The sequence below is a fragment of the Eschrichtius robustus genome, chromosome X, assembly GCF_028021215.1.
Source record: "Eschrichtius robustus isolate mEscRob2 chromosome X, mEscRob2.pri, whole genome shotgun sequence".
Lineage (NCBI taxonomy): Eukaryota > Metazoa > Chordata > Mammalia > Artiodactyla > Eschrichtiidae > Eschrichtius > Eschrichtius robustus.
The window spans coordinates 6867417-6884153 of NC_090845.1; the positions used below are offsets into that span (position 1 = coordinate 6867417).

Here is a 16737-nt window from a genome sequence, read left to right on the forward strand (position 1 = left end):
GAGTTTATTCTTTCAAAGAGGGTAACTGAATATGTAATAAAAGAGTCATACACACACATATACATTTAGATATGGATATACATATCTGAATACAGATATTGAACTAGAGACACATCGACCGAGACAGATGTAAAGTAAAAAGAGAGAGAACTAGACCAGTGGCTTTCAACAAGGGTGATTTTGTCCTATGGCACATATTGTAATGTCTGGAGATATTTTTTTGTCATGACTGGGGGTGGGAGGGATACTACTGGTATCTAGTGGGTAAAGACCAGGGACACTGCTAAACATCCAACAATGCACAGCACAGACCCCATAACAAAGGATAATCTGGCCCCAAAGGTCAGCAGTGACAAGGTTGAGAAACCATGAACTAGACACTCTTGGATCATACACATATGGAAAAAAACATTTTGGCCCTAATTTCATACGGCTGTTCAAAAAAGAAGAAACTTCCTCCTTTTTTTTTTTTTTCAAAATTGTGGAGTAATAAATGGGACTAGAGTATGCCAATCTTGCCCAATAAAAAATAGGTTTAAAATACTATACAAGTCCATGGCCCCTGTATAATAGAAACATCAAAATAAAAATGGATGTCTGTTCTCATGGAGTCTCACCTCTAAATATGTTTTTCTCTGGTCATACTTAACAAGTGAATATATCCTGTCCAGAAGTATTTTTTTTATTTCTTTGCAGCTGTGAGGACATTACCTCATAATTCCGGAAACAAAAATGTGGAAACAACAACAACAAAAGATGTTCCCTTCTTTCTTTTAGATTCTGGCCCAATGGGAAAATAACTTCCCAGATGTAGGCCATTTCTGGAATGATCAGCAAATGGGTTTGGCTGTGCTGCTTTCAAAATGGTACACAGCCAAGTGTCAAAATAAAGGAAGGAGAGGGAGAGAGGAGGGGGTGACAGAAAGGGAGAGAAAGTGCATTTCTAGTCAAAGATGCGCCAGGGATATTTGCCAAACCTCTACCGAGGGCCTACCTATGTCTAAAAGAGGAAGAAAGGAACTGGGGTACATATTTTAGGTTTTAAAGGCAAAGTTCTAGTTCTAAACGGCTATAATAGCCCAAAACGTGGACGAGAAAATGAGAAGCCAAGAAAGTGCTCACCTTCAACCAATGACTATCTTTAACCGTGGACAGCATCTTGGGTGATTTCTCTGCACTTCCTTGCCACAGAAGAAATGTAAAAGAACTGCAGTTACCAAAGCATTTTAACAGCGGCCGGTCTCCTATTTTCTGCTCATCGTTCCTGAAAGTAATCAGTAACTTCTGCATAAGCTTGGCATCCTTATCCTTAACACACTTCCACTCCAGAAAGCAAGCTCCAAGTTATGCTATGTTGCAGCTCGTAACTTTACCTCTATTTGAATCATCCATATGGCAGGACTGCTGGGCAAGAACGGGCCACCCCAGATGCCTGGGTGGTCTTCTGAGCCTTGTTTCACACGAGGTTTCTCCTCTATGGTGAGCAAAACCCTCTTCTTGGGGGAATGGCCATCAAGGGAAGGATAGACATCAGTAAGCAGGGGCAAAAATAAGTAGCCTGTCATGATGGATAGGCACGGAAATCTGAGTATCTCAACAGAATTGTTTGTACAGAGATTTCTCAGGGAACAGTGTCATATTTCCAAATGTGGTGATGATGTGGTGATGGTGGTGATGGTGATGATGATGATGATGATAATGGTGATGGTGATAATGATGATGATGATGGTGATGCTGATGGTGGTGATGATGGTGATGGTGATGCTGATGGTGGTGATGGTGGTGATGATGGTGATGATGATGATGGTGATAATGGTGATGATGGTGATAATGATGATAATGGTGATGATGACGGTGATGGTGACGATGGTGACGATGGTGATGATGATGATGATGATGATGGTGGTGGTGGATGGTGATAATGATGATAATGATGATGATGATGGTGGTGGTGGTGGTGATGATGGTGATAATGGTGATGGTGATGGTGGTGGTGATGATGATGATGATGATGGTGATGCTGATGGTGATGATGGTGATGGTGGTGATGATGGTGATGGTGGTGATGATGGTGATAATGGTGATGATGGTGATAATGATGATAATGGTGATGATGACAGTGATGGTGGTGGTGATGATGATGGTGGTGGTGATGATGGTGACGACGGTGATAATGATGATGATGATGATGATGATGATGATGATGATGATGGTGGTGGTGGATGGTGATAATGATGATAATGGTGATGATGATGGTGGTGGTGGTGATGAGGTGGTGGTGGTGGTGATGATGGTGATAATGGTGATGGTGATAATGCTGATGGTGATGGTGATGGTGGTGGTGATGATGGTGGTGGTGGTGATGATGGTGGTGGTGGTGATGATTCCCTCATGATTGGAAATGGTCTTGGTATTTGCATTCTGAAGGGGTCTGCTCATCCGTTGGAAAGCAAGCTAATGATCCTGAGATGCCAGGATCCTTGCCATATTTGGGTTGTTATAACAGCACTTGGAAGCCTGTCCAGAGGCTGGGGTGACATATCACTACAAGACGTGCATCATCTTCAAAATCTCTCTCGCTATTGCAAGCCTTTGTCAATTTTGTTTCCAGACCACAAAGTATAACCAACAGTATAAATTTCAGAAGAGTGCTATTCATTCCAGTAGTGTAGGCATTTAAAGACAGGAATAGAGGCATTTATTTAAGTCTAGAAAGTGCTGTCTCTCTCAATTATGCGTTATCAGAGAACTAAACAAGAGTTGATAAACGTACATCAGATGAACCGTTTATATGAACTCAATAGAGACACAATAAGTAATAGGTAAAAATCACCTTTAACCTGAAAGCTTTATATTTGTTTGCATTTAGAATTTCTCAACTGTTTCAGTCTTTCTTTTAGAGAAGCTGTCAGTAATCTCCCAAGAATGTGATCCACCTGGTTTGTCCTCAGACAAGACCATCATTTGCATTGGAGGGAGAGAGGAAGAACAAAAACAGTGATGCGTTTCACACATAAGAATTATTAATGCATTAGAATATCGAAGTAGGTTGAAAAAGGTGTAAACTGCAAACAGAATATGGAGAAAAGAGCTCTAAGTTGCTTAAGTGAATGAATTCCCATCATTTTTCTTGTCCCCAGCACCAGTATGATTAACAACATTTTCGTAAGGTGATGGATTACTGTGCAAAATTAACGTTTCTTGTTTCATTAAAAGGACCCTCTGTTTTGTGTTTTCACTTACAGACTTATAAAACTGTCACTTCTTTGGATATAACCAGAAATTAGCTATAAAATTTAAAAAGTCATCCGTGATAATTAGATACTGAATTGAGGGGAAACATGCATTTTTGTTCGCTGAAGGTTATTTGAGATCCTATGCACGCCAGTAAGAACACGCACTTCCCTAAAATGAAGGTGGCGGTCACCAGACATTACTCGACTGTTTTCAGTGGTGACGGCATACCTGCCTTATCTTTCAAAGTAAGAAGGTAATATGAAATACAAAATCATATATTTTGAGGTCACTCTAACAGAATGTTATTTTCTCAAGTTGGCAGGATATTAATCACTTGGAGACCGAAAAGCTTATTAAATGACAAAAGTTATAATTTAAAACAAAAGGATAAATATCATGTGAATTAAGAGCTTTTCTTCCCTCTTGATGAGGCATTGTTTCTCAGATTCCCCTGAGGATAGATTTTTGCACTCTGGGGGATTAAAGAACCCCAATTCATCACCATTTTCTTTTCATGTGCAGCCTTGAGAATTTTCTAAATTCTTTTCTCAGAATTCCTTATTGTCCAACTTTTATATCTTACAGAGATGATGGAAAGAATGATAAAATGTAAACACACACACACACACACACACACACACACACACACACACTCTCCCAAAACCAAAACAAAAGGAAAGCGAGCAAACTTATAAGACACCCTGAGTTCTTGGAAGTAGCTGTCACATACCTACAAGCCATGAACACCACTTGCAAATATTCCAAATGTGTCCCACCACTGTACAAAACAGCAACGGCAGCCAAGAATGAAGGTCAAGGGTGAAGCCCTGAGACCTCTGTTACTCCCAGACAACAAACTCATCCTCCACGGCATCAAGGAGTTCAGCTGTTCGTGAAACATGCCTGCAAGGATCACAATACTACTCTGCTATTTTGCTAGACAAGTGGGATTCTGGGTGGACCTAAACAAAATCAACTTATAAGGGAAAAAAAATCTTCATCTAAGAAATTATGATAATGTGTTAAACAATTCTCTATAAAGATTTAAAAGATGATTCATGATTATAACACTTTCTTCAGTTCAACAACTCTTTGTAACTATTTGCGTAAATGTCTGCCCACCCCCACTCTCTCCAGTAGAAAATAATTCTTTTGTGGGCAGGAAGCATGTGTCACTTATGCTGGGTCCCCAGAATGTAAGCTACCTGAAAAACAACTATGTGTGACAGATCCGTATTGGTTGGAAGAAGGATTGGGGTAGACAGATGCACAGCGGATGTCGCTGATGGACTGATATTTTTAATGGTTTTTTTCTATCACACCAGCAACCTTTCAATCGTCCACAATTGTGCCACTTCGTGATGCAGTGGTACCTCCAAGAGACAAGTAGAGAGTGAGACATGGAGGTCCGTTTCCCCCCAAAACTCCGTGACTGTCGATGATATTACAGCTGATATTTTCACTCTGTCTTCTCTCACTGTCAACATGCTGAGAAGCAGATCATTTAGTATAAATATTTGGGAACATGACAATTAGGGCTTGAGTTTCTGCTACAAAGACTTGGCTATCTCACTTCCCAATAGCTCACAACCTTCAGTTGTCTTATCTGTAAAAATAAAATAACACTCCTGACCTCAAAGAGTTGCTGTGAAGGTTAAATAGATATTTTATGTGAAACTACTTTCTCAGCACCAAGACAGCAAAAAATGCGATGAACGCTAAGTACCTTCTACCCCCTGTGGCTCAGTGATTCAGGAGAGTTTCTTACTTAGGATCCAGCCCCACCAATCAGAACTGGGGTCCTTCCGTAAGCCAAAGCATGATGGCAGGGAGACGGGAGAGGCAGCCCCCTTCTCTCCTTTTTATGCTCATCTGGGGCTCTTTCTTAGGGGTGCTGGCGAGGCTCTCCACAGAGATCAACTCAGTAGCATGAGGGCAGCTGGTACTGTAGCCTGATGTCCAATCAGATCAGCACGAAGCAGGAAGACACCCCTAAGTGTGATGACCTGCTCTCAACCCGTCCTGCAGAACAAAGCACTTGAGCTTTGTACCAGCTCTTACCAACAAGTTCCCAATGCCTGGCTGCTGGCTGGGCGGGCTGACGCTGCATCCCGTCCGTGAGGAGCCACCGAGAGCCCCCAGCAGACAGAGCAAACTCCTGCGAGACTCTGCGTTTACTCTCGTTGGCTGTTCTGCGTTGGAAGAGCCCAGCTTTTGAGGCTCAGCTCAAGCGTCGTCTCCCCTAGGACGCGTCCCCTATAGCAACCAGCCTGAGATCTCACACAAGTAACTCTCCCTGAGCCCTCCCTTGTGGACTGCAGTGGTCTCTTTACAAGTCTTAGCCCCTACCAGACTATAAATCCCTCAGGAGTAGGGACTTTACCACCTCATCTTTGAAATTGCAGCAATCCATCGATATTAGCTGAAATAAGTGGAAGTGATTAAAGCGGCGTTTTTTGTGGGGTTTGTTTGTTTTTTAAGGGAGAAACAGACCCAGCATCTACAGTCTGAGATTTACATTAAAATGAGCCATAAACGCTGCTTCCATAAATCTTTCCTTACTTATCGGCTATCAGGGGTAACCACTTTTATCCAACCTTCTCCATCACTATCAGGGAAAACGCCTCCGCTATTTTGAAACCATGTGCATAATCTTTTAAAGATATGGAGGGGACTCTAGGTCCTGGGGGATGTGGCAGCCTGGTCACTTGCTGAGTAAATGCAAAGTTGGTTAATATCTGAACTAACTGGTCCTCTTTGCCATCCTCTTAGACCTGCCAGGGGTACTGAGGTTAATGATGTCCCCTCACCCCACCTACTGTCCACCTACCAGACAACTATTTCAAGCTGGCTTTAACAGTACAGTCGTCCCTTGAGATCTGTGGGGGATTGGTTCCAGGACCCCTGTGGATACCAAATCCGCAGATGCTCAAGTCCGTTATGTAAATACGGACAGCCGGTCCGTGTTATAATAAGAGTATAGCCGGTCCTCTGTATCCGCGGGTTCCTCATTGGCGGATTCAACCAACTGCGGATAGGCAGAACCAGAACACACGGAGCGCCAACTATACATATTTTTTCACAGAGGCAATGAAGGAGCACGCTGTGCTTATGTCTTAGGATCAAGATTTGAAACTTTTTACTGAAATCATCAGGAGAGATAAACTAAATTCAAATAACAGAAGACGTACCGACTCTTACGTGCTTCCTCATCTAGGAGGAGTCTTTTTTTAATTTGTATAAACTCTCACTTTTTTTTTTTAAAGGGAATGGTGGATTACAAAACAGAAACAGACTCACAGACGTAGAAAACAAACTTATGGTTACCAAAGGGGAAAGGAGGGGGAGGGATAAATTAGGAGTTTGGGACTAACATGTACACACTACTATACAGTATATAAAATAGATCATCACCAAGGACCTGCTGTAGAGCACAGGGAACTCTACTCAATGTTCTGTAATAACCTATATGGGAAAAGAATCTGAAAAAGAATGGATATATGTATAACTGATTCACTTGGCTGTACACCTGAAAGTACAGAACACTGTATATCAACTATACGCCAATGTAAAATAAAAATTAAGTTAAAAAAATAAACAATAAAAAAACCAATAAAGGGGATAGTGGGGAAAGTCTGAGCTGAGAGTTGTGAACGCTGGGTTATATCTTTACTTCTACTATCTATTATCTGTATGTGCTTGAATGAATCATTCCGATAAGCATCAAGCTGTCTAATCTGCAAAACAAAAGGGTTGAATTAGATGAGGTATCTGAAGGTAGGTGTCTGAGGTTGGGTTTCGTGGAAGCTGAGGCTGAAAGGGGTCTTTCTGTGAATGTGATGTATCAGGGGGGAAACTCTCAGTGGAAGGGGAGGGAAGGATGCAGGAGGAGCTGAGTAGGGATGTGATCTCGGCTAGAGCCCTGATAAGCCTGGCCCCTTGCAATGCTTTGCAGCATAAATTGCACCGGAGTTGATCCCAGCAGAGGGCTGGCCTCCCGTATCCCCCAGCGGTGAGCCAATGGCTATGATCTGCCCTCATCAGGGAAGGAGGGTACACTGCCCTGCTGGCAAGATGGTGCCCAGGGGCTAAAGGTTAGTCTCTCTGGGGGAGCAGCTGTAAGCTATTAGCTGCCGATCCAGGAGCCAGGGAGCTGGCGGGGTGAGGGACAGAAAGTCACCAACAGCGTCTCCTGAGAAGGAATAGGTGTCTATGACCCATTTCCAATATTCAGAGAATCCAAAACAAATTACACATTCTCCTAAGATAGATGGTACAAAAATAACTAAAATGTCAAGAATGTCAGTTTTATCAGTCTACTGTGGTAATGTGGGCGACCTCACGCTGATCTGAAGTTTGAAGGAGTTATGGGTATCTTTGATTAATGTGAAGAGGAAAAACTAGGTCATACTTAATCAAGACCATATGTTGATAGACAACATACTTTCAAAATATGGAGTGCAGGGTGAGTGGAAATGTTGAAAGGTGGCTGGCTTCAGCACTCGAAAGGACCTGGAGCTCAGACACTGCACCAACAGTATGAGTTATGGGGTAATTTGACAAAGCATTCCAACAGGGCGTTTGCTATTTTCCCCAGTACTATTGTTCATATAAAAAATGTCTCTCAATAATACAGATACGCTTCACTGATCATTGTCTCAAGCCCAACCCTCAAAATCGTGTAAGAATCAGATTTCCGGAAGGCAATAGCAAGTCACACGTAGGAACTTCTCCATTTCAGAGTGAATACAAGCAGTGCCCACTGACACTTTGGTAAGTTTCTTTACCTAGCCTGAAAGTTTTATGCCCATTTGCCAAAACATACCCAGGTAGGTTATACAGTGAAATCTGATCAATCTATTTCAAAAAAAATGTAAAAAAATGGTAAGTTAGGAGGTTAAGGTGGGAATGCTTAAACCAACAACATTAACTTTAACTTTTAAATGTAGGTCTCCAAACATACATACATGTATGTATTTTATTAATATAATATATTGAAATATATAAAAATATATACTATACTCAATATATATGTTTACATATATAGATATATAAATATATTTCTCCTCTAATAGTACAGTGCACAAAGAAATAAATAAGTCGGTATTTTCTAATGTGTTTTCTTAATGTTCTGTAATAGTCACAATAAGATACACTTGTAAATCACGGTTCAAGGAGAAATGCTGTATTAAAAACATGAAAATTTGCCATGAATAACCTCATGTTTAGTTTGGGTCAAATTCAGAAATTCTTAGAAACACAGCCAGAGATCCAGTGACCCAGACAGGGAAATATAAAGGTCAAACTTGAGGATGGACTCTCTTCCCAGAGACTTTCTAGCATATAACTTCAATCTCACGGCAGGCCAAACGGACACACCACAGCTGAGTGTATTCACCACAAAATCGCTCCTCCAAAAATCTGCGAGCCTGGGGCAGATTTGTGGCTGCTAAAGGTTTCTGATGCGCTAATTGTTTGTTTACTTTTTCTGAGAGGAGAGGCTAGTCCTCTAAGCAGAATGAGCTAATCACCAGCTTAGTTCTCTCTTTTGCCAAAACAAACAGCTTCCAATTACTGCTAGAAAAAAGCCTCTGATCTCTAATCAGCTACCTAAACGAGTCTATCAGCAGTAGTTTGGAGAGTGAATAATGTCCCATTAAGCTGGAATCTCTTAACACTAATAAAATTCTAGAGGCCTAGGACCAAGGCTGCCAGCAACCTGCTACTTATCTTCCAACAAGATTCCACCCACTTTTCCCAAAATTTTCAGGTCCCAAAATCTGGCAAAGAAATAGACGCACTCTTCCTATTTTATTACACGCGGGCTACTCTTTTTCCTCAAGCCCCATTCTACTGAGCCTCCTTTGAGAAAACTCGGGCAGAGAAAGAGCAGGTTGCAGGTCTGCTAATATTTAGTGCAAGGACTCTATCGCTAAGGCTGAGACTCAGCTCCATCACTGCCGTTGACGAGCAGAACCTAGCGAGACAGGCAGGGTCTCCGCCCTGAAGGTCCCAGCGAGCGCAGAAGAGGAGGCCACTCTCAAGTTAAATGAGAATCACCCAAAAAGAGACAGCTTATTTCAGGCACATTGTCTCTGTTTTCCCTCTTCATTAATCTTCTAGTGAGGTTGAGAAAACAAGGGCACAGCAGGTTATTCCCAAGTGAGCACGTCAGCATTGTACCCTTGAACACGATGGACAGAATATGAAGAACCACCAGGACAAGTGGGCTTAACCTACCTCTTACAAGGGTTAAAAAACCCAAACCAGGGCTTCCCTGGTGGCGCAGTGGTTGAGAATCTGCCTGCCAATGCAGGGGACACGGGTTTGAGCCCTGGTCTGGGAAGATTCCACATGCCGCGGAGCAACTAGGCCTATGAGCCATAACTACTGAGCCTGTGCGTCTGGAGCCTGTGCTCCGCAACAAGAGAGGCCGCGATAGTGAGAGGTCCGCGCACGGCGATGAAGAGTGGCCCCCGCTTGCCGCAACTGGAGAAAGCCCTCGCACAGAAACGAAGACCCAACACAGCCATACATACATACATACATACATACATACATACATAAAAAAATTTATTAAAAAAAAAAAACCCAAACCAGGGCCAGCTTCAGGGACAAATGACCAGTGCACGTGGCCCACGCTCAGAAGGGGCCCTGCACCTGAGGGGTAATGTGCCGAGACCGCCACACTGAAATCCTCAATGATCTTATCTTGGAGTGTGCGTTTCGTGTGTGCAGTCTGGTGGGATACAGGAGCATGTTCTGGAGGCTCCGGCATGCATGCTGCTGCCTCTCACCACCCCCTCCTCCCCAGGCAAGATTCTCGGCTGCCCACTCCCTGGCCCACTGGCACCCCAACCCTCCCAGCCTCCCCCTCCTCACCCCCAAATCACGGTCACACCCTACCGTCTGCAGGGACCTGAGAGTGACCACAAGGAGGGTCAGGGTGGCGCATGCGTGCGTTGATGTGTCCCAGAATTTAGTGGTAGCTGTCCCCGTCCCATGCTGGGACCATCATACTGTGTTTGGTGGATGGCCAGCCAGAGTCCAAGACTCCACGGGAACAAGCCTATTGTCCGTCCCTAATGCAGGTAGCTAATTGCATCTGGCAAGCAGATCTAAGTACACCTGGGGGCTGATCATCTGCTACGGGTTGAGCAGTAGGAGGGGGAGACCCCTGGCTCAGGTTCCTGAGGACCCGGCTAGAACAAAGTGCAATGCGTTGGTCCAGCAGCTGGCAGAACAGGGCACTGGGCAAGTGCCGTGCCCGAGCAGGCGTATGCGCTTGCCAGACCCTTGGTACCCACGACGGTCTACACACGTCCTGCAAGATCCCCTTGTGGGGCACCCATTGGGCACACCCTACACAGGGCACTTTGGGGGTCCTCGCTTCCTCCTTCCCACCTTCCTGAGTCTGGTCCCCACTTTTCCCTCCAGGGACGGACCAGGAAATCAAAACTGTGCACTGCTGGTGATTCCACATATAAGTGAAATGCTCTGATGTTTGCGTGTAACGCTGGCACTGCACAAGACAAAGATGAACAGTGAAATCCATGCGAATGACTTCATGTTTAAATTATGCTTTACCGAGAACAGCATTGGATAGCAAATTCCAAGAGAGAAGGGTCACAGAAGAAGGAACAAGTTTTATATTTTAGTTCCTTCGACAACACTTATTGCTCTCTGAATAATGGACGGCATGTTTCCATTTGGCGCTGGGGCCTGAGAAAAAGGCAGCCAGTTCTGAAGTAAGTTAAATCACTAATCAATAAAATCCTAGAGATAAGAACAAACCCCAAACCTGTAGCTGCCCTTGCTGGGAACCCAGGTCCCCCGTCTATTAGCGTCTCAGCATCTCAGGTCCTTATCAGTTCTAGGAGGACACCAACGGTACCTTCTTTGTATGACGGTTGTGGGGATGAAATGAGACAGCCTTGTAAGACCCCCAGAACAGTGACCCCTTTATTACCATCGCTTTCATTATCCCCAACAAGTTTTATGATCTCCACCTTGCCAGGCAGGTGTCCTACCGGGCACACGAGAGGCTGGAAGTTCAGGAAGGTGATCTTCCCCAAGCTCCATATCTGCCAAGTGGCAAAGCCTGACGCAGAGCCCATCTGCCCGGCTCCAGAGCCCACCTCCCTGCTCCTTACCCCACAGTTGCATTCACTGAGGAAAGGACGCCCTTCCCAACTGCCTCCGTTGCCAGGCTTTTAGCCTCGTGCACGCATGGTATGTGTGAACCTGAAATGGCAACGTGCCAAATGCCCTGCGCACAGCATCGTGGAGCCGGGTACTGATAACCTGTGAGATGCTAGCCGTTACTGCTTTCCACAAATGAGAGGCAGCCCTCAGTGGTGAAATCAATGATTCCGCTCAGAATCCGTCTCCCTTGCAGTATGAAATCCTAAGCTCCTTCAGGTCGGGGACCGTGGGCAGATCACTCAGGATACAGACGGCTCCGGTATCCCCATCACCACCCCGACCTCCAGGCATCAGGATTGAGTCCCCTGTGCCGTCAGGCAAGGTTGACAGCCACGTGACTGACAGGTGAAGCAGATGCAGCCCCACACATGTGGAGGCACGCGTGCGCCCCATCCACCTCCGGCCTCGAGCTGCAAGGCTGGGAGGCACCGGAGAGCGTGCGGAATTGGGGCGGAGACCTTTGGACCCCAGCCTCCTCTGCAGGCCTGCTAGCCCAGGTCACTGGCCCTGGCAGCCCCTTCAAAGGAGGCCGGGAACTGAGCAGGAGAAGCTGGGAACCGGCACCTGCTCCAGAAACAGCCTTCTGCTACGGTTTATTTGCCCAAGTGGGTGGGGTGACCCTGAGAGAAGGGGCTCTTCCGACCCCTTCCACCAGCCCAGCCTCTCCTGCCCACTAACACAGCCCACGTGCAGCGTAATGAGCTGCCCGCAGGCTGATCCCTCCACATCCTTCCAATTATTTAAGAAGGGGGAGGGGCAGGGAAGCTTGACGCTTTACAAGGAGTGTGTGCTTCTGTCTTCTCAAATCTTAAGAACGCTTAATCCCTGCAATTTAGATAAATCAGATAGGCATTACCAGGTTAGGGTTAAACCTCCAAGAATGGCTTTGCAATTGATTGCAAAAACAGCAGTTATTAAGTCCTAACTGAGTAATTTGCAGCTTATTTCACCCAGCTAATTAAAATGTAATCAGGATTGTCTGGCAATGTGTATTCTGTCAGCAGTTTTTCTTCCGAAGAGGAATCATGCCAAGAGACCACAAGAAAAGCCTTTCACAGGAATTGGCTTGATCTAAACTGCTTCTTTAGCCGCTGAAACTGTAAAACAAATAAATCACAGCAACTGACAATTCAATTAAAATAAAGAAAGAAGAAAGAAAGGAAGGGAAGAAGAAAAAGAAAAGATACTCTTTCTCCCTGGGAACAGGCTGCCGTTTTGTTTTGTTTTCTGTTGTCGTTTACACAGTAGCGCGGCATCTCCTCAGGAGAGTGACTGAGCGCAGGGCCGGCGCTTTGGAAACCAGGTGGCTGGGGAGGGGCCCTCTCCAGGATGTCGGCGTAATTTCAGCGCACGAGACCACACTCCCTTTTCCCTTTCCCTGAAGACCCACGAGGACAGCAGAGCGCGCCGAGTTCTCTGACACCCACCGGATGTCGCTTCTTTGAGAACATAGAGAAGCACACACTCAGTCGCACGCAAACTTCGCCAGCTGGTTCACTCTCTGAAGATCCCAACTTTTACTTCTCCTTGTGCCATTCGGCGCGAGGTTTCATGAGTTCTCAAGCCAGAATGAACATGGCTTCAGACTTCGGAGATTCGTCCCCAACTCCACGGTCATTACGATGGCCTCCCGTCGCAGGTTAGTCCCCAGGGCCTCTGGGAAGGCCCATTTATCCCGCCCGAGGGGAAGAGACGCCCAGTTTATTTCTCAAGGGCAGAGGGCTCGGCTTAGAACCCCACCCAGGAGCCCCGGTCTCCTTCTGGCCTCCGCAGTTTTCCCTGAGGCGAAAAGTCGGAACTTTGGAACAGGTGAGCAACTAAGGAGAGAGACGAAGAGGCGAGGGCGAGAACCACGGCAGACGAGAGGAATTCGGTTATCTGCGTGAATGGTTTCAGAGTGCGCGCACTCGGGTCAGCTGGGGAAGGCAGCTGTGAGACGCGCCTCGGTCGGGGCCGGGAGCGGTTCCCGTGCGCCCACCCTCAGCCAGTGTCCCTGAGCAAGTCCCGCGGGGGTCCTCCCCTCTGTGGCGCCCTCCCTTCCCCCGCCCCCGCCCCAGGATCCCGGCCATACACAGCACCAAGCGTGCCGTTCTCTGAACCTTCTACACACCCAACACCCACACTCCCACAAGCTCTCCTACCCTCAAGCCGACAGAACCTACGAGGGCTGGGGGAGATACTGGCCCCCGGGAGTCCGCTCAGAGCATCCAAACACGGCGCCTCCAAGTCCCGGATCCCCTGCATCCCTTCCCTTACTCTCCACGCCATTCGTTGGCGAGACCTAGAAGCTCTGAAGCTCCGAATCGGGGCGCGCACAGCTACCATCACCACCGCCTCCCCGGGCCCCAACACAAACGCGCTGGAACGCACGACTTGGCCCAAGTGCCCCGCCCGGGGCTCGAAGGGTGGGCCGCGAGCTCTCGGCCCGCCGAGTGCGAAAGCAAAGCTCGAAAGAGACAAAAGTGTCCGCCCGCGGGCACCTGCGGGGCCGGGGCTCGTCGCGCGGGTCCCCGGGCGCACCGGTGCGCGCCTCCCGGCCTCGCTCGCTGTGCCCGCCGCGCCCGCCGCGCCCGCCGCGCCGAGGGCCCGGAGCGCCCCGGAGTTTGCGGGACTCGCCACCAGCCCGCAGTCCCGCGCCGAAGTCCCGGGCAACTAACAAACGCTCACTCCCACCCTTGGAAGCCAAAAAACTGCTCTCCCTTCCCAAAGAAACCGCCTTTCGTTTCCCCTGAAGGGAGTCAGGTAAAGATACCGCAGGCTTCTTTTCCCTTTCGGGAGCAGGGAGGGGGCTGGAAAAGAGGGTTCGCGCACCCAGATTGTAAAGTCCGCGCGGAGGGAAAGCCGGATCTGCCGGCTGAGCTGAGCGAGAAGTTTGGGCGGCGAGGCTGGGAGGCGCGCGCCCCGTGCGCACCCGCCGCGGCCCGCAGCGCCGGGGAGGACCCGGGCGGGCGGCGGTTCGTACCTGGAAGTGCTGGAAGAAGGCGGAGATGCGCGTGATCTGCAGGCTGAGGCACCTGGAGGCGCAGCGGGCGCGCTGGACGCTCCCGGCCGACAGCGACTCGTCCAGCCGCCGGGCGGCCGTCGCGCCGGAGCCGGCCGCCAGGCATCCCCCGGAGGCCGCCAGCCAGAGGCAGAGGGTCAGGGGCGCCCCGGGCACCATGGCTGCGGGTCGGGGGCGCGGGCGCCGGGCGCTGGCCGAGGCTCCCAGCTCCGCGCCGGGGCCGCACTGCCGGGAACCTCGCGGCCGCCGCAACTCCGCTGGAAAGTTCAATCATTCAACTCCGGCCCCGCGCCCTCCCTGCCAAGGCCCTCCCCGCTCTGCCTCCAGGGGTGGGGTGAGGGTGACAGGCGGCCGCGCCATTGGCTGGAAGGGAAGTGAGTGACGGGGGGCGGGCGGAGGGCCGTGGGCAGGTCTGAGGGGCAGCGAGCCGGGAGCTCCACCGCAGGGGGATGCCGGCCGAGCGCCGCCGTGCGCCCCTCTCCAGGTGGTCCGCTCCCGCGCAGGTTCCCCCACGGTCCGCTTGCGCTCCTTCCTGCCCCACCTCCCCCTCGCCATCCAGGTGAACGTCAGGTGCGAGCAAGCCCGGGCCTGGATGTGAGGCGCTGCCTCGGGCAGCAGGGCCTCGGGACCCACAAGGGCATGGGAACAGGCTAAGGAAGGACGGAGCGTCCCTACGTTGTGGGCTTTCTCCCCGGTTCCCACCCCGGGCTCAGCTCCGCTCACGCTTTCGCTTATCTGAATTTCCCTTTTCCCGAGGAGCGGAAAAGAGCTAAGTGACAGAACTGTGATGGGTGTGACAAGGCGAGACAGCGGCCAGGCAGGGACGCTTGACTGACACGTCCCTCCTCCTCCCTCCCTCGTTCCTTCTTTCTTTCCTTCATTCCCTTCCTCTCTTCCTTCCTTCCTTCTTCCCTCTCTTCTTCCTCCCTCCATTCAGACCTTCCTCCAATCCTTTCCTTCCCTCCTTCCTATTATCCCGTGGAAACCGATGTGAGCGGGCAGCCAGGAACATTTGTTACATAGACCCACGCCCCTAGTTTCCTCAGTTGTGTGTGTTGTTCTAGTAAGCACTACCCGCCCAGCCTGAGTGACTTATTCAAGACAAACCTTTCCTACACTCTTCTCCTTGTCTTTGCCCCAAGTCTTTTGATTTGGCCTTTTTAGCAGCAAAATTACTGCCCTGTCCCCTCTTGTACTCTCTTCCAATGCTCTTTCACCACACGCGTTCTCCATCCCCAGCCAGGGCCCCACCAGAGGAAGAGACGCTGCAGCATCTATGCTACACCACCCCTAACAAAGCTCTGTCCTGCCCTGAGCTCCACTGGGAAGTGACTGCACTCCAGCCCCCTGCCGGTAGGAGAGCCTACAGAGGGCTGGGACGTGAGGAAGGCTGTGCTCCAAACTTGGGGATACTTACGGAACGCAACAGAGTCCGGAAGACTCACGCACACTCATTCGGATGCGGGACAACTGACCGATACTCCCATGAACCGACACTGCCACATTCTCATACAGAATTGCACTCGCACGTTCCAAAACGCAGTATCTCCCTAAATACACCACTAAGCGTAGCTGGAGCGTCTAGATGCACGCAACCTGCTCAAAGATACCGCGCAAAGCTGGAGTCTTCTTCCCATAGAGCCCATGGCTTTTTCCAACCTCCAATCCTGTCCCCCTAAAATTCTGCAGATTTTCCACTCTGAGATTTTGAGATCTTCCTGTGCAATGGTAACGACAACCATCTGCAGCTATCCTACTATACCCACGTTTCTTTTACATCATCTTACATGTATATTTCTTCATATAGTTTAAATCAGCAAGGCCAATACAATTAATTGCTTAGCGTGTTTCCCGGTGAGTTTTAAAAACCAGAGTTGTTTTGTTCAAAAGGTTCTGTAGGCAGAGCTGGCCTGATGGGTGTGTGACCTTACAAGGATCCATACCTTGTTTAATGTTCTTCTGTCACAACCTTGATGTTAATTTTCAACACCGTCCTCCGAATTTTCATTTCGCCCTAGGTCCCACGAATTACATAGCCGGCGGCACCTGTAGCTTTTAGCATGACAATGCTACACGTGAGCCGGAAACATAAAAAATTTAGACATGAGCTCACATGAACTCATGTTTGTTTAAAAGATGCTCAGAACTGTGGATGGAAGTCTTTTTAAAGAATGTTAAACATACTCAGTATTCACTAAGAGCAAAGAAGCTAACCGTGGTGACCCCAAGCAGGAAGGTGCATTGAGCCTTAGGTCAACTAACGGAGGAGAGACATCTAAATACAGGGATTGTCT

The 16737-nt window shown here is 48.4% G+C and overlaps 1 protein-coding gene across 1 annotated transcript in view; it reads right to left on the reverse strand.

Moving 5' to 3' along the window:
• Positions 1 to 14602, reverse strand: part of ANOS1 (anosmin 1) — a 190264-nt gene extending 175662 nt beyond the window's left edge. Inside the window, exon 1 of the mRNA XM_068532437.1 lies at positions 14405 to 14602. Coding sequence (XP_068388538.1) covers positions 14405 to 14602 — 198 coding nt within the window. The remainder of the gene's footprint in view (positions 1 to 14404) is intronic.
• Between the last annotated feature and the right edge of the window lie 2135 nt (positions 14603 to 16737).